A 24,954-nucleotide genomic window follows, 5' to 3' on the forward strand; every position below is an offset into this window, starting at 1 on the left:
AATCAGTTAATTCTTTATGGTTGTTTTGGAAGAATTTTGTATGGTTTCCAGTTGATCCATTTAAGTTTGCTATCTACAAGAAGATCTAGTTGAAGGAGAATTTAATCCGATACCTTGTGTATTTATTTAGCTCTCATTTATGAATACATATCAGTCAGTTCTAGATAAATTTTAATGCAAAAAATTACCATGTCAGATTTCTCTCTTGGTATTTATAATGTTTTCTTTGATTTATCTGATTTAAGATTTAGAGTACTTGATAAGATTTTGCCCTTGAATTATAAGATTACAGCCCAGAGAATCTGTTAAATACCATCTAGTTTCACCATCTGTTTAGTATAGATGAGGAAATGGAGAACTGGAGGATTAAATAATAACTGTTAGGTCACAGAGTTAGTTGGTGGCATGGCTGGGACTAGACTGGAGCTCTCCTGGCTCCTAGTTTGTTCTTCTGCTAATTCACACTGCTGTGTTCTTTCCTCTTTTTCTCTTGCTGTATTAACAAAAACTTAGAATTCCAACCTCTAGGATTGTTTGTTTTTCTATTAGGAATTTCTAGATAGAGATTTAGAACTCTGCACTCCCTGAACTCCTAAAGAGTAAATTTAGTTACCAATCTCACCTACTTCAGTTGCTTTAATGCCACAACCAAGACACTCAAAATGCTTATGTTTTTCTAACACTTTACACTTTGCCCTTTTTTTTTAGCTTAGGTTATACTATTCTTCAAGGGATTTTTTTCACTTAATCTCATTTGGATAACAGTAACTAGGTCTAGAATCTATGGATGTAAACATTAACCTTTTCACCTTGCCCTTTGTATGTCAACATAGTACTTAAATGTCATCTATCTCCAAACTTGCCACTAGATGCTACTGGTTCTTGGGCAAAAACCCTGATAAAAAAGGACCCCATTGTTAGTGTCCACCTTGCGTATGAAATTGAGACTATAGTTTATGATATATACTTAGGTCTACAAGGCCACAGCCCTGGGATGGGTGGGGCCTCCCCTGAACAGGAAGGTGATTTCTGATTGTTCCTACCAGTCCATCACCTGGGAAAGAGTAGGTCCTCAGATACAGAAGCGTAGCTCAAAAGGAAGGGTTGCAAATGCTTACTGAGGGCAGGTAGACAACATAAATGAGTGAAGTTGACCAGTTGGAGGCTCCAGCAAACTGGAGGACACGTGCCCATTTGCAAAGAGGCAGCCAATGCTCAACTACAGCCAAATGTGGGAATGGGAGCCAAATGTTTCCAGACATTGTATGTGTGTGTGTTTGTGTGTGTGTGTATATATGTGTGTGTGTTCAATACCAGAAAATATTTTTACTTTTTAAAAATCTGATCTCTCCAAATTTTTAATACTGATGACTAAATTTTTAAAGAATGATTTTTGAGTAGAATCAACAAAATATAACTGTGGACCAGATATAGTTCATACCCACCAGTCCGCACCTCCTGTCAGAAGGAAGTCTTAAGTCAACAGAGTAGGAGGTGACTTCTTTTTGAGCCTTCGCCCCTTGCTTTTGTAATAAGAGGAATTTGACTATCTAGTTTTATGCTCTTAAATGCTGGGAATTGGGATAATATCATAACATAGGCTGGACTGGGAATTAGGATGGGATAGGGATAGTACCCACAAAAAGTAAATCTCCACTGATATGCCTGATTATCAAGTTTCATGCCATTTCTATGTTAATTTCTCCTTTTATGTTTATAAAATCTTTTATGAATGCTGCCACTTTGCTTTGTTTGTGGTATTAAGGAAGAACAATTGTCCATTCTTAGGCCACAATGTTGGAGGGGAAACAACTCTGCCTCTTCATGGCCTGGGAATGGTTGCAGGGATAATTAGAGGGAAATCCTGAAGGGGAAGGGGAATTATGGATGATAACAGTTGAGATTATGAGGTTCTGTTACATCATCTGTTGTGGAGATTTTCCCTCCATTGCCAGGTTTATTTTTATTAAGCGAGTTGTCTGTCTTATACATTTCTGCTGATTTGCTTTGTTGTTGACTAAGCTGTACGCTTAGAGTCTACTCCTTTGGTTTATCCCAAGGAATGCTTTTGGCCTCATTTTTTAAAAGGCAAACACCAGAGAATATATTTAGCCTTATCAGTCATTCATACTGTGTGTTAGTAAAATGATCAGGTTTTTTTACTTGAGCTGGCTCTCTAATGAGGGGAATCCACAGGAGAGATTCTGAAGAACAAGTGGGAAGGGGGAGAATTAGTGTTATGGAAGAAACCTGAGGAAGGAAGAAAGCGGTAAGGCTGGCGAAAAACATTTTGTCTTTTTCACTTCTGCGTATGCCTGGTCTGATGAAGTCCCAATTCATCCAGTATGGCACAGATCAGTGTTTCCTAAGCTAAGCCTGATAGGCTTCCATAATTTGGGGAATGGGGAACTGAGATCTTAGAGCTGGAACAGGTCATAAGGAGGTCATAAGGCCCAAAGGAGCAATCAACTAAGGAGCACCAAGACATCTGAGGAATTCCTCTAAAATGAAAGATAGAGACCAAACAAGTAGAAAAACTTAAAGGGAACAGAGACTCTGTAAGGAGAATACTCAAAATAGTCCCTCTTTCATATACTGTGAAATACAGGAAAAAGTATTGTATCCATAAAAAAAAAAAAAAACAGGATAAAGAGAAACATTAAAAAACCTGCTCTGGAAAAAACATAGCATAAATTATAAGCTCAACAAAAAGAATGAGAAATAAAGGTAAGAATATCTTCTAGAAAGAGAAGCAGAGAAACAAAGAAATTTAAGATAGGAAAGAAAAGATAAAAATTAGAGGGCTGGTGCAGGATGTTTACCACCCAAATAATAGGCATTCTCAAAAGAGCAAAGAAGACACAGGGGGAGAAATCATCAACAAAATGGTCCATGAATTGTCCTCCAAACTGAAGAATGTGTTTCCTGATAGAAGGGGCTGACCAAGCATCACCTACCACAGAATTTTAAGACACACATCATTGTGAAATTTCATAACACTAGGGACAAAAAAAAAAAAAGATTCTTCAAACTTTCAGAGGAAAAACAAAAGAGCACAAGTATAAAAGATTTGGAATCAGAATGGCTTCTGACTTCTCAAAAACAATGACAGACATTAAATTAGCATTGTCTTCAAAAGTCTGAAGAATTGTTTCCAACTTAGAATTCTTTACCAACTATTAATGAAGTATAAGGATAAAATATAAATGTTTTCATGCATGCAAAGTCTCAGAAAATTTATTTCCCATGCCTAATTTCTTAGAAATCTACTAGACCTCCCAAAAAACGGAGTTAACCTAGGAAGAAAAATACATGGAATCATGAAACAAAGAGTGAAAACAAGTTAGAAGTGAAGCATAATGGTCTTTGGAACCAGTCTGGACTACAGCAGGTCAAAAAGCTCCAGATAAGTTTTTCTGACTAAATTTGATGGAATATCTCTGCATCTTAAATTATTAAGAGGAGGTTTAGATAACTAGCTAAGAAACTGAGGCTGAATTCATGATACGTAGAAAACTAAACAAAGATACAAAGTATTAATTTTAGGGAAAACAAGATTATTCAAGAAAAGAAAAGTAGGCATGGCCCATTTGTGAATATGTAGTTTACATCATCATAATTCACACAAGTCATATTTTAAAGAACAAATATGGATTCCCATATCAAGTAACATGATTAGATATCAGGATATATCTTCCAGCTGAAACAGGTTGTAAAGCTGAAATGACTATAGTTTTAAAGCCCTCCTTTAACACCCTGAATATCTAGTGAAATAGTAAAATTTGTGAATCTAAAATATGTCAGTGAGGAAGCTTGGAGCATCAAGCCACTTTTACCTTGAGATTATTGTCTGAACCTGGTAAAATTGAATTTTGGATTACATGACCTTGTGGGTTCTGGGAACAGAAGACAAATTCCAAGGACTGCTCAGGTAGGGAATTTTATAAAATATACCTTTATTTCAAGTGCTAGAATATTAGAGGGCTCTACCCTTTGTGTAAAGTTGAACCAGAAGTCTACAACCCTCAGAGCATTCTAAGAGAAGTTGCCTTGGAGATGAGTAAAGCAGTTCTAAAAGTATCTCCACAAATAATTTTCCAAGGAATATGAGCAACTCAGTATCTAAAATTACTAAGTATATCAGGAGACTACATACCATGAGCTGGAATTAACATAAAAATCAAAGCCACCAAGATTTCATTTATTGGAATTATCAGACTCAGAATATAAAGTAATTATGTTTACTATGTTCAGAAAGAAAATATAAAGTAGAAAAAGAAAACCAAAAAACCAAGCAGATTTGAAAAAGAACCAAATGGACATGTAGGAATGAGAAATGTTATAGTTGAAATAAAACAATTAAAATTAACAACAAGTTAGTTAGAGATAAAGAGAGAATTAGTGAAATAGAAAAAACGTTAGACGACATTATAAAGCACAGAGGAAGAAACACATGTAAAAGGTAAAATATGAAAGAGAGACATAACATAAAATTGGATTCTCAGAAGAAGAGGAAAGAAAGAATGAAGCAGAATAAGCATTTGAAGTAATGGCTTAGAATTTTTGAAAACTAGATACTAACCAGTAAATTCCAAAATCCCAATGAGTCCTGAGCAGGAAAAATTACAAGAAATATACATACCAAGTAACATAATTAGATAATTAGACACATTACTGTGAGCCTGTAGAACACCAAAGATAAAGAGAAAATCTAGGAAAGTATTTTTTTAAGAGGCAGATTACTTTCAAAGGAGCAACAGTTAGGCTGAGAGCGGACTCTCAAGAATAATGCAAGACAATGGCATTCCTCTGTCCTCTGTGTATTGAGAAAGGTAATTGACAAGCTAACACACCATACCCAGCAAAAGTATCTTTCAAGAATCAGGGTGAAATAAAGACATTTAAAGACAAACATGAACCTAGAGAAGACCTTCATTAAGTAAATTCTAAAGGATATATTTAAAGCAAAATGAGAGTGGTTCCAGATAGAAGTTCTGAGTTGGAAGGGAGAAAGAAGAATAAAGAAAGTGTTAAATATGTGAATAAACTTAAATAAACAGTAAAAAGCAATAATACTTTTCTTGGAGTTTTAAGAGAAAATAAATATTCAACAATAGAAGCATATAGGTTGAGAGTGGGATGAATAGATTTTAAGTTTTCTAAGGTTCTTATATTGTCCAGAGCTAGGTAAAGATATAGATAAACTTTAGATTTTGATAAATTAAGGATGTATGTTGTGACGTCTATCATAATCAGTAAAATAGAAAGCATTTAACTCTCAAACCTATAGATGTAAAATATAGAATGAGAAAATGTTTCAAAAGGCAAGAAAAGAGAAAGAAATATAGAACAAGTAGACATATAGGAATAACAAGATGAAAAGAGATTAATCCTTCTATTAGTATTTCAATTAAATGTAAATAGATTAAATTCTATAGTTAAAGACACAAGTGGTAAGAGTGGATTGTAAAAATCTGCTTATGGGCTGTTTATAAGGGATAAATCAAAAACCAGTGAGGGACTTCCCTGGTGGTCCAGTGGGTAAGATTCCATGCTCCCGATGCAGGGGGCCCGGGTTCGATCCCTGGTCGGGGAACTGGATCCCATGTGCATACTGCAACTAAGAAGTCAACATGCCGCAGCTAAAGATCCCACATGCTGCAATGAATATCCCACATGCTGCAGCTAAGACTTGGCACAGCCTAAATAAATAAATAATAAATAAATAAATATTTTAAGAAAAACAATGAAAAGCTTGAAAGAAAAACAATGGCAAAATGTATGTTAAGCCTTCCTCAACAAAAGAAATCTGGAGTAGCTATAATAATAGGAAACAAAATTGTCTTTAAGTTAAAAAGTAGGGTGTGGGTTTTTTTCCTGACACCAAATAGATCACTCCAATACTAAGTCTCTGATTCTCTGACCCAACCAGGTGTCCTACAGTTCAGTTCAACTCTGATGCTACCTGGAGTTAGCACAGACCCCACAAGTTAAGGCATCAATCCCACAACCCTGCCTCAACTTCAGACATCACCCACAAAGGGGATCCCCAGGCTACCTGTACCTCTTCCTGGCCAACTACAAATTCAGGGGTTTCCACAACACCCTTCTCAGGTTTTATAATTTCTAGAATGACAATGGAACTCAGTAAAGTGCTATACTTATTATTACAGTTTATTGTAAAGGTATAATAATTGAACAGCCAGATAAAGAGGTATATAGGGCAAGACCCAGAGAATCCCAAGCACAGGAGCCTCTGTCCCCATGGAATTGGGTTGCACCACCTTCCCAGCACGTAGATGTGTTCACCGACTTGGAAGCTCCTGAACCCCATTGTTAAGGGGATTTTATTATGTAGCCGTGGTTGATTAAATCAACTGCTGATGGCTGAACTCAGTCTCCTGCCCCTATAACTCCCCTTCTCCAGTCCGTTTGAGTCATCTCATTAGTATACAAATTATACTCTTACCCAGGAAATTCCAAGAATTTTAGGAGCCCCGTGCCAGGAAAAGGGAGCAAAAGCCAATATATATTTTTTATTACACCACAAAAAGTTCAAAATGGTGAAGGATTAAATTCACCAAAAAGATGTAACGATTTTAAATTTGTATTTACCCAATAAAGTCTCAAAATCAAGTAAAAATTGACACCTATAAGAGAAATATACCAATCCATAATCATTATGAAGGATTATTAGAATATTTCTCATTAATTGCTGGAATAAGCAGACCAAAACAAACAAACAAAAGCCAAAATAAATAAGGCTCTGTAAGATTTGAACAACCCAATTAATAAACGACTTAATGGTCATATAAAGCAGACTCCATCCAACAACTATAAGATATACTTCTTTTTTCAAGTGTACATGGAACATTTGTAAAATTTGATCATGTACAGGCCATAAAACAAGTCTCAACAAATTTAAAAGGACTGAAGTAACATAGGCCATGTGTTCTGAATATAATGCAATGAATCTATAAATCAAAACACTACCAAAACCCCATATGATAGGAAATTAAGAACATACCTTGAAATAGTTCCTCGATCTAAGACAAAATTATGAAAATAATTTGAATTGAAATTCAAAATAATTTGAAGTGAAAGATTATGAAAATATAAATTGAAATGCAGCACTTAGAGGAAATTTTATAGCTTTTTATGCATATATTAGAAGATAAAAGAAAAAAGGCTCAGTTGAGCATCCATTCCAAGAATTTAGAAAGAGAACAGCAAAATAAACACAAATACAAGAGAAGAAAGGATATAATAAAGATAACCAAAATCAATGAAATAGAAACCAAGCACACAATATAGAGAGAGACACAGTATAGACTAAAGATAGGTTTTTCTAAAAGATTTATGAAATTGATAACTTCCTGGCAAGAATGCTAAAGTGAAAAAAGATAAGGCACAAATAGTTGTTAAAGGAAAAAAAATAAATAAAGACCATTAGAGAGCAAGGATTGAATACTGAGTGGGAAAGTTTTACTGCCAAACAGGCAACCCAATCAAGCATGGAGTCCAGGAAGGCTCTCCAGGTTGAGGTAAGAGGAAAAGAAGACCATGAACTCTCTTGGTCCAGCATTAGGAATGCAAAGCACCTGGGCACTGTTGAGTAGCGATATCTGGGTTTGTTGGCTGAGGTCATATGCTATGTAGGCGTAGCATGTTTGTAGCAGGAATAGGGCATCCAGGGGCCTCTAATTTGCTCATATAGCAACTGAGTCAAGATTATGTCACCCAGTCAAGCCAAATAAGGGATTATTATACCCAGTGTCAGGAGTGAAAAGCAGACATTGCTAGAGATGCTGCAAACATAAACAAAAAGAAGATATTATAAATAGTTTTCTGCTGATATAATTAAAAGTTTAGAAGAAATAAAGAAATTTCCAGAAAATAGAACTTACTAAAACTGATTCATTAAGGAATATAAAATCTGAATAGTAGATGGGCTTCCCTGGTGGTGCAGTGGTTGAGAGTCCGCCTGCCTGCCGATGCAAGGGACACGGGTTCATGCCTCGGTCTGGGAAGATCCCACATGCCGCGGAGTGGCTGGGCCCATGAGCCATGGCCGCTGAGCGTGCGTGTCCGGAGCCTGTGCTCCACAACGGGAGAGGCCACAACAGTGAGAGGCCTGCATACTGCAAAAAAAGAAAAAAAAAGAAAAAAATCTGAATAGTTTTATAATGCGTTAAGGAATATAAAATCTGAATAGTTTTATAACTAAGAATGAAATTAAAATAGTAATTTAAAAAAATCTTTCCACAAAGAACACTCAAGACCCAGACAACTTCACCAGCAAGGTCTACCTAACACTGGAAGAACAAATAATTCCAGTCTCACATAGACTCACACATAACCTTGATACCAAAACATGAGAGGTTCAGTGTAAGAAAGAAAAATTATAGGCCAATTTTACTTTTGAACAGAGATGCAAAAATTATAAACAAAATACTAGCAAACCAAAATCAATAATACATAAACAAGATATCACACACTTTGACTATATTGGGTTTGTCTCTTGAATGCAAGCTTGGTTTAACATTGGAAAATTAATATAACCTACCACCTTTTAAAAGCTTAAACGAAAATGCCAACTTTTCAGGAATAAAAAATAATTCTATTTTTTGCTAAGAAGCTGGAATCAGCATTCAATTTTTGTATTCCTATTTGAGTATTCCCCACCTTCCCCCACCCTTCCCCAGCATTTTCCCATTTTGATTAGACTAATTTTCATCCAAGAAATACGACCATCCCTATGGGCATGCCAACCAAAGGATGTGTATGATGCTGCTCACCACAGAGAATAGGTCCAGATTAGCATTATCCCCATTTAGTCTTATGGTACTTAAAAATCAGTGACTACCAAGGGCTTACTGAATACATGGTCCATTAATATGCCTTGTAAGAGAAGGATAAGTTGATCCAAAATACCAAGAGAAACAAGTCTTTTAAAAAATATCTTAAAGTCTTGTAGACCATAGGTGTTACCCCCCGCAACCCCAAGCCAGCCTCAGGGTCAAGTGAAACTCAGTTAACTCTTCTTTACTCCAATGCCTCCTCATTTTAACACACTTTCCCTAAATTCTCCTTTGAATTCTTTAGCCCCGAATCAACCCTCTTGCTTATCTCCTTCATAGGTCCAGTTTAGACAAACCAAGATAGCAAGCTGCCAAATATTATTTTTAGTTTTTTAAAAAGGTTAAAGATGATTACCACCACATCTTTATTAACTGCTGAAGGGCAGACACTTTGCCTTTTATATTATAGTTGGTAAAGAACAGAACAATAGACTCTCAAGCTGGAGAAGAATTTTAAAGGCTGTTTGTTCCAGCTATCCCTTTGGTTGTCTCTAAACTATCTTCCATTTAGTGTTCTCAAGCCTGTGCTTAAATACATTAAAGACTGTTGAATTTACTTGTACAGAGTGGAACATTAAGAAATATCCACTAATGATGATGATGTTGGTAAGCGCACTTCAATAAGAAATACATTTCTTCATTTCTTTCTTTCTTGTCACCTATCAATAGTCTTGGGGTCAGGGGAAAGGGGAGGGAGTTGCATTTCAAAATGCATCTTCCACTATATTCCTAATGTTCCATTGAAATTCAGTGTATTGTCCCCAGATAGGACACGTGTGACCTGTATTCAAAATACGATACTAATAGACTCACTTCCTAAAGATTGCCAAAGGCCAAAGAACTGACTTTTTTTTTTATTGGAGTAGAGTTGCTTTACAATGTTGTGTTAGTTTCTGCTGTACAACGAAGTGTAGCAGCTATATTTTACATATATCTCCTTCCTCTTGGACCTCCCTCCTACTCCCCCCACCATCCCACCCATCTAGGTCATCAGAGATCACTGAGCTGAGCTCCCTGTGCTATACAGCAGGTTCACCTCCCCTTAGTAGGATATGTGCTTCGAATTACTTTTTGTTTTTTTGTTTTTTCTCAGAAGGATACATAGGTCTTTTAAACTATCCTTTCCTACCCAATCCTCCTTGAGACCACAGACACAGATTTTAAGACAATTGGCCTGTGTTTACATGTAATTTGTGCTGTAGGAAGCTAGAGGCCCTCATGAGAATTGAGCTCCTGAATTTTGTACCAATAATTGACATTAATAAATGACCAAAGACTCATATGGTGATTCTCCTTTGGACTAAAGGATGTACTGCTGCCTCTGTTGACGTTAGTATTATCTAGAAATAGTAAATGTGCTATGACAGGGAAGGCTGACACCTGGCAGCCAATTTGTTCAAATTCCCCTGTGCTTCTTTCTGTCAGTGGGGTAGTTCTGAATTCAGAAAGGTAGCTGCTTCCAGTGTTTCGAAAGGAGTATTTTCTCTCTTGCCACTGAAGGTAATAAGTTAGGCAGTGTTCTCTAAACAATCCACATAAATGAAAGATTAATGACCACTCGTAAAATACTGTTAATACATGTCTCAGGATCCCCTAAACACTCTGCATTATCACCTGCCTGTGATGTGATGAGAGGCCCCGGGCATTCAAATGAAGGATGGAAAAGAAAGAACTGGAGGTAGAAAACAGGGGTGTCTAGGGTGGCCAGAGCACAAGTCTGATGAATAAATCATATCTACTCAGCCCTTGCTGCTGCCACTGCCGGGCTGTGCAGATTTCCTTATGGTGCTGGCTACAGGTGTTAGGAAGGCCAGGTGTCCTCTGGACGTAGGAATTGGCCAAGTAGAATAGAGAAGCAAAGTCTATCAAACCTGATAACCAAAGACTGTGAGTTGTTAATGGAATATTCCATACTCAGAGAAACATAACTTTGGCCGTGACCTAATTGGCTATTTTTATTGTCTATAATGCTGATATTAAGTACAAAACTATTGATGAAAATTTAGCCACTGGTTAGGTGCCAAAGGTTTGTTTTTTAAAAATTGGTAATTTTGGACTTCCCTGGTGGAGCAGTGGTTAAGAACCTGCCTGCCAATGCAGGGGACACGAGTTCGATCCCTGGTCCAGGAAGATCCCACATGCCACGGAGCAAGTATTGAGCCCACACGTCACAACTACTGAGTCCGCCTGCTGCAGCTACTGAAGCCCATACGCCTAGAGCCTGTGCTCCACAACAAGAGAAACCACGGAAATGAGAAGCCCTCGCACCACAACGAAGAGTAGCCCCCGCTCACTGCAACTAGAGAAAGCCCACACACAGCAACGAAGACCCAACACAGCCAACAGTAAATAAATTTTTAAAAAATTAATTAAAAAAACAGCTCATAAATAACTGGTAATTTTAACAGGTACGTTTCAGAACCTGGGAGGTACACATTTCTCTCATATATTTGTTCCCTAATAAATTGTCCAAAATGGGTTCCAAATAACTAAAGTCGTGAAGTGTGACCAGATAATTGCTCACATTTCTGGATCAGTTTGTCATATACCAGGGATTGTCTCATACGTTCTACATATTTTACTCTTATTTAACTCTCACAGCACCTCTATGAAATACATATTATTATCCCCATTTTAAAGATGAGAAAACTGAAGCTTAGGTTAAATAATTTGCTTGAGGTCACATAGCTGGTCATGGTGACTCTTGACTTGACCTCAGTGAATCTGACCACAAAACCCCAGCTTTTAACTACTATTCTATGCAAATGAGCAAAGTCTATAAAATGAAGCTAAAAGAGAGAAAATATCTTTTTTCTTAAAATGGAAAAATGACTTTACTATTCATAGACTGTGGGTGGATCTATGTAAGATAATATATGTAAAGTTGTTAGAACAGTGCCTGGCCCTTATTGGCTTTGAATAAATGTTAGCTGTCATGGTTGTTGTAGTATCTTTAAGGTAAATTTCAGGTGTTCCAAATGTTGGTTTGCCTGATTCTCACAAGGAGCTTGGCCCATGGGAAGGTGGCACAGTGCCTTTGGTGAATAAGTGCATTAATTGCAGGCTTTGGAACCAAACCTGGGTGGCACTTTGAAAATGGGATTGAAGCCCTAGCTTATAGACAAGTACCCACCAGAGCAAGGATCTCAATGTTTGGCAGATTTTCTGTTGCAGCATCCTCTCTGAAAGCAGGGTTTTCCCAGTGATGTATTTTATAAAGATGTCAAATTGCCACTTGTTTCCTGTGCTTTTCTGATAAGAGAAGCATTTGGAATCTGTGCTCTGCCACCTTTAAACACTAAACATTCAGATTTTTAAAAGTATAAATCTTACTTCTTACTTCAGAGCACCCTAGAGGATTATGGTGGCAGATATTATGGCCTCCTTTGGTTCTGTGTATGCAGAGACCTCTAGGCCCAGGGAGTGCTTTGACCTTTGGTATTTAATGGGATGCTGTACAGTCACTGTCCTTACTGGCCTGGAGAGCAGCTGCTCAGTGGTTATTATGGACTGAATATTTGTGTCCCCCCAAAATTCATATGTTGAAGCCCTAACCACCAATGTGATAGTTGTTGGAGATGGGGCTTTTGGGAGGGGAATAGTTAGATGAGGTCATGGTGATGGGGCCCTCATGATGGGATTAGTGTCCTTATATAAAGAGACATCAGAGAGCATGGTGAGCATGGGGGACAATAGAACATGGTATCCATGTTCAGGAAAAGAAAACATGGCCATCTGCCTGTGGTCAACAGGCTTCTTTTGAGGTGAGCAAGGGAGTGAAAAGAGACTGGCATGAGGCTGAGAGTGAGCCTGTAGACCTCAGTACCATCATGCTTCAAGGGGTAAAAGGAAGATAGTTACTAGACCTACATTTTTGAAATTTTTCAGTGAGTTCTTCCAAATTAAATGGCGAATTTTGCCTCAGGAATGTTGGGTTTTATCCAGAAAAATGTAATGTGAAGACAGATTAAAAGAGAGTAATGGGAATAGTCTACTGTGTTTTCTTCATTGAAGTATAGTTGATTTACAATGTTGTGTTAATTTCTGCTGTACAGCAAAGTGACTCAGTTATACACATCTACTGTATTTTTTTTTAAATACACTTTGTTTTTTTGTGGTCCATTTATGTGGATACTAATATGATTGCCTTGGCTCCTTAGCAGAGAATCTGAATTCTCAGCATCACTTCAGCAAAATTTGTTATGGTAATAGAGTGAGGGCCTTTTGATCTTGATGATTAACATGGAGCTTGGCTAACCTGATTTTATAACTCTGCCCGAAACTGGGTTTCGGTCTGTTAATATAGCATAATACATTCAAATGAAGCTTCCTTGGGCTGTCTTATCCCAGAACTGTTGTGATTTATTATTTGAAATGAAGTTCTCATAAAGAACTTTGCATGAAGAAAAAGTTTGTGTATAATTTATTTTGATTCTTAAAATTAATCTCCATGTTGCTTTTCCTGGTTAAGAAGTGAAACCCTGAGGTACTACAACTGTGAATAATTCAGCAATCCATTCAATAAATGTGTGTTAAATTCCTGATATGTCGCAGGCTATGTGCAAGGTACTGGGGATACCGTGGTGAAACATAAAAGGCAAGGGCCCGGCGCTATGCTTTTTTGCCTTATGTATGAGCTATGAGGCCATCAATGATTCAACCCATCTTTCAACTCTAGGATCGATCAGTCTTCTGGCCACACATTGCTGGGGCCAGGACAGAGAATGTGTGGCAGCTAGGCAGACAGCATACAGAGGAACAGTGGGGAGGAAGGGCAGGCATTTTGGAGTCTATGCTGATATGGAAAGCAAAGCCACCCTTGCAGTACAGTTGATAGACTTTAATATTAAAATAAACTTTGGGCAATTGCAAACATAACAACAGAGTTGTCTGCTTTGGTACAAAGACATGTCACCCCAGCTATATAGCATTGTATGAAAAAAGTGTTGTGTCAGGCTGACTGAAGATCAGCAGAACATGAACAGTAGAGGGAAACCATCTGAAGTGGTTCCAGACAAAGACAGTTTTCCTAATTCCATTGATGAAATTCACCAATACCCAATAAGGGAAGATTGGAAATTCACATCAGAACCCGCTGTACATAATTTGTAGTTTGCTCTATGTAATTATACTCAAGTAAATTATAGAGGAATCTGTATATGTTCTCCTTTCATAGTACAAATTAAATCATTTTAACGAATCCCTTTTTTAAAATTAAAAGTCATGTATTAAAGACCCACCAAAATGAAAACTCCACAAGCAGGGACTGCAACTCATCATGCTCACTGCTCTGTCCCCGGAACAGTGTGTAGCTCGTCGTATTTTCTGGCCACCCAGGCCTTTTACGTACTCTTCCTATGCTTAGGAAAGGTCTCATCTTACAAATCCTACCTCCCCAAAGTGGAAGCCAGAAAACAAATTTCCCAGCCTCCTTTACAGCTAAGATAGAGGCATGTGACCCAGGATCCACCAGCCAGCTGCACCTACAAGGGACTTCTACTCAGAAGCGAACACAAAGAAGCAAGCTTTACCCCAAATCTAATTTTTCTAGCAAAGGTGGAGACTGAAGCATCAGTCTTTCTCCTCCAGTAAGGTTTCCCTGCATATCGCCCATCCTTGAGGGCAGTCGGGTTTAGACCTTCTCTAGGTCTACTTTTCATTGTACTTACCCGTGCTATTATAATGATTATCATCTTTAATTAGGTTCTAATCTGCTGTGATAGTTAGGGTAATCCTAGCTGCTCTCACAAACCAAAAATATATGGTGGATCAATCACAGAAGAAGTTTCCCTTTCCTGATCACGTAAAGTTAACATGGTACCTGGGTTCAGCCGACAGCCTCCTGGCAGGAGGTAATTCATAGATCCAGGCATCTTCCATCGTGCAGCTTTGCCATCTGTACCACGTGGCTTCCAAGGGTGCCATGCCCATCTGAACCGGGCCAGAGGCAGAGGGCCTGAAGAATCACATGCTGGGGGTTTTATGAGCTAGCCTCTGAAGCTATGCTTATCACTTCTGTTCACATTCTATTGTTCAGAGCTCATCCATGTGGCTACACCTAACTGGCAAACACAGTCTAGCTTCCCGTAGCTTCTTCCAGTTAAGAGTACATGGACACTAGAAGATTATGACAAAGTGCCGTATCTAACTTTCTATCTTCTCTCTTGCTTCCATCCTCCTCGACTGGGAAAAAGGATGACAGTAAGAAGGCTAATCATACAGTAACACTGTGTAAATCACAGACAGCTGTAGCTCTGATCTGGATTCCCTTTTCTTGGCTCTTCTGTGCTTTTTGCTAAACATTTCTCTTGGGGTGCGGGGCAGGCACACATTCATTGGATAGTTATTTCTGAATGCTTTGCCCAAAACTGCTTTTATCTCCAAGCTCCCCATGTGTCACTCTGAAAGGGAAAGTGCTTAGCATGCAGCCTGGGCGCCACATGTGTTCTGACGCGCTGGCACGTGGATGAGTTAGGAGGTTCCAAATCATTGCCTCTTGGCCTCCCCCAGGCTAATATAGGAAACATCTTTTTTTCGCCCCTGCCTCTCCTGGACCTAGGTGCCTTATCAGCGGCCAGGGAAAGCTGGGAATACGACTCGGGAGCCAGGGACCTCCAGAGCCCGGACTTGCAGAGTCAGTCAGCCCTACAGAAGCTTCTTGAGTATGGGGGAAGCTCTTTGCATCAGCAGGCTGCTGCTTTCCACAAGCTGCTCACACAGTCCCCGCGTTTTGGCAACTCTGTAGGAGGAAGCTATCTAGAGCTGGCCAACACGGTGAGTCCTTTCTGGTTCAGAGAACACATCTTTAGGCCTGTGTGTATGCCAATACAAAATTTGAATTTTGAGCTCCAGGGGACATATCGGGTATTGTCTTTTTTATTGAGCTAAATGTTGTACCATTCCCAGCCTTGCCAATAATGTTAAGGGCTCCAAATACTTAAGATTGGTGACTTCACTCTCACTATTGAGAGCAGAGTGGTCGCCTAAAAAATGTTTTAAGTCTGTATGTTGTACAGATTTAATTACTAGAATATTCACAATGGCTTCACCACAGAATATTTTCTGGGACCAGACATTACAAGTCAATAGGATATAATTCTTTGTGTTCCCTAATTTGGGCTTTACTCGTTTGAAAAGCAAACAAGAAAATATTTCATTGAAAGTTTGATCATTGTTTCTGCTTGTACTTTAAAAACATATTCTGTTGAAAACTGTGGAACAGCTTAGAATTCCATTATGCTTAGTTTAAACTTTTTTACCTCAGGATGAATTAGTACCGTGATGACCTTTGGGTGAAAAGCTGTTGTCTTCCCTTTTAAGCTAGAGCTGGGGAACGAGGTGGGGTTGGCTGATGACCTGGGCCATGTTGGGGTGACGTGCAGACAGTTTATAAATTAGGGTTGCTATCTAGCCACTGTGTGAATGGTCCGTAAACCTACCTTGCTTTTTGAAACTGAAGTTTGAAACCAGAGGTGGTATAAGCATCTTGACAACTTCATTTACGTCTATTTACAATCTGCTTTGAGATAGACTAGTGGTTTTCAGACTTTTTGTGTTTGAGGCATATTTTCTAATTCTGACATTTTTGGTGACGTGTTTGAAGGCACTAACAATCCTAAATACATAGCAAAAATGACAGTACAATCATCAGACAAATCCCAATTAAAAGACATTCTGCAGAATACTTGACCAGTACTCTTTGAAATTGTCAAGGATATCGAAAGTAAGGAAAGTCTGAGAAAGAGAAACTCACAGCTAAAAGGAGCCTAAGAAGATCTGACGACTTCTTATTTGTGGTACCCTGGCTGGGACATCAGGTAAAAACTAAGGAAACCTGGATAAATTGTGGATTTTAGTTAATAATAATTATCAGTGTTGATTCATTAATTGTGACACTGTATCATAATCATGTAAGATATTCATAATAGGGGAAATTGGGCGTGAAGTATGTGAGAACTCTCTGTCCCATCTTTGCAACTTTTCTAAAAAATTTTTAAATATATTAAAAACATACACACACACAATCACTACTATGGTGTAACTATGTCTCATAAAACCTGTAAAAGAACCCATAGTTATTGCACTGTTTGCCACTTGGTCACCCTTCAAGGACATTCTTGCTCAGTTTGAGTAGAACTATTAACTCTCCTAATCTCATCTTCCTGTGTGCCCAGGAGACTAGGCAAGTAGCAGGAAATAAGTCATCTTTCTCTGTCATGGGCCTGGATTTAGGCTCTGCTTTTACAAATAATTTGCAGCAAGTTGAACTTTACTCTTTACTGTATCAGCTCAGCCTTTTTCAAGACAGACACTGATGTGGCAGTATGGGTTATAGCAAGAATCTATGTTACAGACTGATCAAAATTTAGTGGCCCCCGCTCTGAAGGGTTCAGGGCTTGAGGCCCACCAGTTTTCTTCAGCAGACCTACTGGGGAAAACAGCAGGAGTTGGCTGTTTCCTACCTCTGCTTGACTTCTTGGTTCTTAACCTTTCCAGTAACTGCTTGGATTTTGTTCTGTTCTCCCTTCAATCCTGGTCAGCCCCTGGGCTTCCCACAGCCAGGTTCTCTTTTTGTATTATTGGTGAAGTTTTGGAACTGATGGAACCCTGCCTGTGATGACCTTTGCAGAGGCCAGTTTGAGAAACATTCCCCTTACATGTTGAGCACCCAGCCCATGCAGGAGTGTTCACTTTATTAAAAGTCATGACCGGGCTTCCCTGATGGCGTGGTGGTTGAGAGTCCGCCTGCCGATGCGGGGGACGTGGGTTCGTGCCCCGGTCCGGGAGGATCCCACATGCCGCATAGCGGCTGGGCCCGTGAGCCATGGCTGCTGAGCCTGCGCATCCGGAGCCTGTGCTCCGCAACGGGAGAGGCCACAACAGTGAGAGGCCCGCGTACCGCAAAAAAAAAAAAAAAAAGTCATGACCTGGGAATTCCCTGGCAGTCTAGTGGTTAGGACTCCACATTCTCACTGCGGAGAGCCCTGGTTCAATCCCTGGTCAGGGAACTAAAATCCCACAAGCCACACAGTACAGCCAAAAAAAAAAATAAAAGTCATGACTCATATACTTACATTTGGCACACTTTTCTGTATATATGTTGTTGATGAAAATAATCAATAAACAACCTAAAATAGTAATAGAAAAGTGTTTTATTTGAACCCAGCTGAGGACTATAGCTCAGAAGACAGCCTCTCAGATAGCTCTGAGGAACTGCCCTGGAGAAGCATGGTTTTCAGCGCAGTTTTATATCTTGTCAGAACAAAGAACATTAAACAAGTCAGGGATACATTCCTTCAAGATTAAAAAAAAAACAGATCAGCACGTACATAGCAAGTCAGCATGGTCTTGGCAGCTGGGAAGGGTGTCTTATCATTGAGGGGGTACTAGCATTGGCGTCCCAGAAAGGGAGGCATTTAATCTTTATTTCTAACATAAACATTCTTTACTTCTGGCCCTTTTCTTTATTAATTAAAGCAGATGTACAGTATGTTTGATAGGCCACAAACAGGGTATTTTAGTTAGCATAAAATTCAGGTTAACTCATGTATAAGCCAGAATGACTTCTCCACAACTCAAAATGTGAAAATCTTTTTTATCAATGTTATATGTCTATAAAAGCTTATAATGAACACATAATCAATGGTGGTGACCTATTCAGTAGTATTCATTAGAATACGTTGAATAAGTTTTTTTTTTAAGTTATAACTCCACGAATGAAGAAATAAAGTTGTACATTCTCACTTAAGGTGATCCTTGGTGAGAACCAGACCAAAATGCAAATGCAGGGACTTGCAATCTATGACGGTGATTATGTTCTTTATTTTCTCACTGAATTGAAAATGCACAATTTTAAAAATATATTTTATTGAAATATACATGATTTACAATGTGTTAATTTCTGCTGTACAGCTAAGTGATTCAGTTATACATATACATGCATTCTTTTTTATATTCTTTTCCATTATGGTTTATCACAGGATGTTGAATATAGTTCCCTGTGCTATACAGTAGGACCTTGTTGTTTATCCATCCTATATATACTAGTTTGCAACTGCTACCCCAGAACTTCCCCTCCATCCCTCCCCCATCCCCCCACCCCTTGGCAACCACAAGTCTGTTCTCTATGTCTGTGAGTCTGTTTCTGTTTCATAGATACGTTCATTTTTGTTGTATTTTAGATTCCATATATAGGTGATATCATATGATATTTGTCTTCCTTTTTCTGACTTACTTCACTTAGTATGATAATCTCTAGTTGCATCCGTGTTGGTGCAAGTGGCATTATTTTAACGGCTGAGTAATACTCCATTGTGTATATATACTACATCTTTATTCATTCATCTGTCAATGGACATTTAGGTTGCTTCCGTGTCTTGGCTATTGTAAATCGGGCTGCTATGAACATTGGGGTGCATGTATCTTTTAGAATTAGAGTTTTCATCTTTTCTGGATATATGCCAGGAGTGAGATTACTGGATCATATGGCAACTCTATTTTTAGTTTTTTAAGGAACCCCCATACTGTTTTCCATAGTGGCTATACCATTTTACATTCCCACCAACAATGTAGGAGGGTTCCCTTTACTCCACACCCTCTCTAGCATTTGTTACTTGTAGACATTTTAATGATGGCCATTCTGACCGGTGTAAGGTGATACCTCATTGTAGTTTTGATTTGCATTTTTCTAATAATGAGCAGCTTTGAGCATCTTTTCATGTGCCTTTTGACTATCTGTATGTCTTCTTTGGAGAAATGTCTGTTTAAGTCTTCTGCCCATTTTTCAGTTGGGTTGTTTTTTTTTTGTTGTTATTGAGTTGCATGAACTGTTTGTATATTTTGGAAATTAAGCCCTTGTCGGTTACATTATTTGCAAATATTTTCTCCCAGTCCATAAGTTGTCTTTTTGTTTTGTTTATGGTTTCCTTTGCTGTACAAAAGCTTATAAGTTTGATTAGAGCCCATTTGTTTATTTTTACTTTTATGTCTGTGGCCTTGGGAGACTGACAAAGTCTCAGAGAATGTTTTGTCTATGTTTTTTTTAGGATTTTTATGGTGTCATGTCTTACGTTTAAGTCTTTAAGCCATTTTGCGTTTATTTTTGTGTTTGGTGTGAGAGTGTGTTCTAACTTCATTGGTTTACAAGCAGCTGTCCAGCTTTCCACTACTACTTGCTGAAGAGACTGTCTTTTCTCCTTTGTATGTTCTTGCCTCCCTTGTCAAAGATTAATTGTCCAGGGGCTTCCCTGGTGGCGCAGTGGTTGAGAGTCCGCCTGCCGATGCAGGGAACACGGGTTCGTGCCCCGGTCTGGGAGGATCCCACATGCCGCAGAGCGGCTGGGCATGTAAGCCATGGCCGCTGAGCCTGCGCGTCCAGAGCCTGTGCTCCGCAATGGGAGAGGCCACAACAGTGAGAAACCCACGTAACGCAAAAAAAAAAAAAAAAAAAGATTAATTGTCCATAGGTGTGTGGGTTTATTTCTGGGCTCTCTATTCTTTTCCATTGATCCATATGTCTGTTTTTATGCCAGTACCACACTGTTTTGATTACTGTAGCTTTGTAGTACTGTCTGAAGTCTGGGAGAATTATGCCCCCTACTTTGTTCTTTTTCCTCAGGATTACTTTGTCAATTCTGGGTCTTTTATGTTTCCATATAAATTTTAGGATTATTTGTTCTAGTTCTGTGAAAAATGTCATAGGTAATTTGATGGGATCGCATTAAATCTGTATATTGCTTTGGGTAATATGGCCATTTTAACAATATTTATTCTTCCAATCCAAGAGCATGGGATATCTTTACATTTCTTTGAATAATCTTCAGTTTCCTTTATTAATGTTTTGTAGTTCTCAGCATACAAATCTTACACCTCTTTGGTCAGGTTTATTCCTAAGTATTTTATTTTTTTGATGTGATTTTAAAACAAATAGTTTGTTTACATTCCCTTCTGATATTTCATTGTTAGTGGAAAATACACAACTTAAAAATATGATTTAAACTGATAGACCCTTGATAACTCCTTGGACCCTGTGGTAAAGGGACTTTTGAACCCCAATTCTTCATCCTTTCCTATATCTTCACTGTTTGTCATGTGACTTTGGTGTCTTCCTGTCAAATATGTGAGAAATAATAAAAGATTGTTGTTTTAACTATTGTGTTTAGGGTGGTTTGTTTCATAGCAATAGTTGACTCAGGGTCTGCTCACAGTGGTCCATGGAGCCCAGATTGAGAAATACCCCTTATAAGTGGCCAAAGAAAGCAAATAGCCTCTCTAAAGTGCACACTTGGGCAATCCCTTCACTTATAAAACCATATTAAAAGTAATTTATGTTCCTTCTAGAACAAATCCTGAACTAATACAATTAGATTCTGGGGTTTGGGTCTTTTTTTTTTTTTTTAAGTAGCTACTAAGAGCAAAAGGCATTTTATCAGTGCCCAGTTAGGAGACAAGAAGCACACACTAATTCACACAGGGAAAGGTTAACATAAAAAGTGATTAACTAGTAGCAGGGGATTACCTACTGAGGAGTCAGGAAAATCTAGTGAATACAGGAATAGTACACATGAAGAGCAGTCACTCCCTCTAAAACTGAGTCAAGTACCCAAGGAAGGAATATATTTGGAAGAGGGCCTCCCTTCACCCAGGGCTGGGATTCAGACCCCCTTGACAAGGAGTGGCTGGTACCCACTGGACGGCAGAGAAATTCCCTGAGATGCCGTGGGCCAGGGTTGGCAGCAGGAAGCCAGCTCTCTGGAGTGTTGGCCCAGCTGGCTGGGATGCCACCCACTGGCGCATCACTGAGAAAGTGCCCACAGAGGAATTCACTGGGAAGCTGCCTACCAGAGTGGTAGCAAAACCCACCAAGAAGTGCCCTAAATGGTGGCACTGAAACTTACTGGGGATGAGTGCCACTGCATGTCCTGTGCTACTGGCCTTGGGAAGAGTCCCAAAGAACCAGCATTCCCTTTCTCCCCCAGTGGCGCTCCAGTGCCTCTGCTGACAGGGGACAAATGTCCATCTTCAGGATCATAAAGCAGGGCAAGGAAAGATGGGTTTGGAGATGAGAGACATAAACTGATAACTGGCACAGGCATTTTTAACATTGAGAAGCTTCTGATAGCATCCTACACAAGATTTACCTTTTTCTAAGCATCCCTTCTTTTCTTCTACTACCAAATACCTGTCTTCTTCTCCTTCTGCCAGACACAGTGCCTATTATGACTTGAGGCTTAACACACTGTTTAAAATGCAAAGGCAACAAGATGATGTTGTGCATAGAAACTTGTGGCAATTAGAGTTTCATCTGAGAAGCAGAATGGCTAACCATGATATAGAATAAAGGATCTACAGAAACAGACTCACAGACATAGAGAATAGACTTGTGATTGCCAAGGGAGAGGAGTGGTGGTGGAAGGATGGATTGGGAGTTTGGGATTAGCAGATGCAACCTATTATATATAGGATGGATAAACAACAAGGTCCTACTGTATAGCACAGGGAACTATATTCAATATCCTGAGATAAACCAGAATGGAAAAGAATATGAAAAAGAATATATATATGTATAACTGAATCACTTTGCTGTACAGCAGAAATTAATGCAACATTGTAAATCAACTATAATTCAATTAAAAAAAAGAATAAAGGATCTATGGTGAAGCAATCTATGCAGGCTGTTGTTCTGCGTCTGTGTTGAGTCTAAAGTTACTCTAGGTCTGTCAGATCAGCAGATAAGAAGGAAAGCTGGATGTAGAGGACAGCAGGACAAGTGGGAACGCATGAACACAAATTGAGACCCCATGAGGACAAACTGGAACCCACTTCTATCTCTGAACCATGTCCAACCCTGATGCTGTGGATGACCCACAGGAGAACTGGCACCCATTTTCAGGGAACCACACACACATCTAGCCCGGGACTCAGAGAAGCTGAAGGAGGTGGCCTTGGGAAGTTGGAGCTGCTACAAGTCTGATTCACCAAGGAGGTAAGCAGCAGATTGGCAACAACTTTCAGAGCATAAATAGTGTGACTTCTTCACTGCTACCTCTGGCCTTCACATGGAGTGTCTCTCATGTCCAGACAGAACCATACAGGAAAGAGAACTCTGGGAAACATAGTTCCAGCTTAGCTAAGTTGACTTAGCACCACAGAGCAGCAGAGAAACTGCCAGTGCAATCTGTACTGTATTCCTAAAACTATCAGCAAAACAAAATGAAACACTTTGGTTTAGTAGAGAAGAGATGCAGTGGAAAGGATATACTGCCTGTTTGCTGACGGATTTTCTCTCCAAAGATTTGTATTTCAGAGAAGAGTGCAAGTATAAATTATAATGTTATAGATTCTAAGTAGTGACATATTTAAGTATTATAAAGCATAAAACACAGCTGAAGTTTTATTTTCCAGCTACAACCCTGATAAATTACTGAACAAAGTATCAGTTTCTTCATAGATTCTTGCAGTCATGCTACTTGGTTTTTTAAGTATTTATTACCAGGTTTATTAATTTGTGTTAAGAAAAATATTGATAATGATTAATTATGACTGATTATACTAGAAAAGAAGTCATGTACAAGATATAAAGTATTTGATTTACAATAGCCAGGACATGGAAGCAACTTAAGTGTCCGTCGACAGATGAATGGATAAAGAAGATGTGGCACATATATACAATGGAATATTACTCAGCCATAAAAAGAAACTAAATTGAGTTATTTGTAGTGAGGTGGATGGACCTAGAGACTGTCATACAGAGTGAAGTAAGTCAGAAAGAGAAAAACAAATACCGTATGCTAACACATATATATGGAATCTAAAAAAAAAAAAAAAAGTTCTGAAGAACCTAGGGGCAGGACAAGAATAAAGATGCAGACATAGAGAATGGACTTGAGGACACGGGGAGAGGGAAGGGTAAGCTGGGACGAAGTGAGAGAGAGACATGGACATATATACACTACCAAATGTAAAATAGGTAGCTAGTGGGAAGCAGTCGTGTAGCACAGGGAGATCAGCTTGGTGCTTTGTGACCACCTAGAGGGGTGGGATAGGGAGGGTGGGAGGGAGACGTAAGAGGGAGGGGATATGGGGATATACGTATATATATAACTGATTTACTTTGTTATACAGCAGAAACTAACACACCACTGTAAAGCAGTTATATTCCAATAAAGATGTTAAAAAAAGATACAACAGGATTATTATATTTGAAAAAAAATAAAAATAAAAGCTGCCTTGGGGATCATGTGAACTCAAAATAAAGCTCAAATTTTAGATGAAAAAAAAAACTGTAAAGTATTTGAACCAATATAGAAAGCTGATGAAAAGTTAAAGTCGTCATTCATCTCCCCCATGTCTTCACCAATTTTTTTATGTATCCCTTATTTGCTTTTAATATAAGGAACTTTCCATTTCTTCTTTGGTAGTATTAATTACTGTGATGCTAATGATCCTAATATAATGCTATGATCATTACGGTACTTGCCAAACTTGGGATTCCCATATCGAAACCTTTGGTCAAGAGGATGTGTCCTGTCTTTGTGGTCGGAGCAAGGCTGATTGTTCTGTCAGCACCCTCTTCTGGACATTGTTCAGAATCAATGAACAGGAAATTCTTAAGCATAGGGCATGCTTATCAACTTTGGGATTTTCAGGAAATTAAGACAGTACAAATGAAATATTGGATTTTTGAGAGTAGCTACGGATAGGTCTAGAATATAGGGTTGATAAAAAAATTTCTTCAGAATCTTGAATTGTCACTTCCAAATGATTGAAACTGAGTTTCAAAATAAATCATCAAGGAGTTTGAAAATTCTTAAAGACTTGTCAAAAATTTGGAAATGGAAGATTACTGGTTACCCTTTCAAAGTCATATTAGAGCTCCTTACAAGTCATCTGAGGCTACAGGAGATGTAACCTCGTTTGGCTTACCGTTTATGAATGGAGGGTAGCAGAATATACCACCCCAAATATGACTATAGGAGTTCAGTGCATGCCACTCCAAAATATGTCATTTTGGCGTTTTGATTATTTTGAGCTGCTGGCACTTGGAAAACCATAAATACAGGGAGGGGCTTTCTCTGAATTCCCCTTACCTGCC

At 38.7% G+C, this 24,954-nt stretch overlaps 1 protein-coding gene across 1 annotated transcript in view; it reads left to right on the forward strand.

Moving 5' to 3' along the window:
• Positions 1-24,954, forward strand: part of MCC (MCC regulator of WNT signaling pathway) — a 440,601-nt gene that overhangs the window by 97,834 nt on the left and 317,813 nt on the right. Inside the window, exon 3 of the mRNA XM_060143381.1 lies at positions 15,421-15,635. Within this exon, the coding sequence (XP_059999364.1) occupies positions 15,421-15,635 (215 nt within the window). The remainder of the gene's footprint in view (positions 1-15,420; positions 15,636-24,954) is intronic.

Source organism: Lagenorhynchus albirostris, chromosome 3 (assembly GCF_949774975.1).
Source record: "Lagenorhynchus albirostris chromosome 3, mLagAlb1.1, whole genome shotgun sequence".
NCBI classification, from domain to species: Eukaryota; Metazoa; Chordata; class Mammalia; order Artiodactyla; family Delphinidae; genus Lagenorhynchus; species Lagenorhynchus albirostris.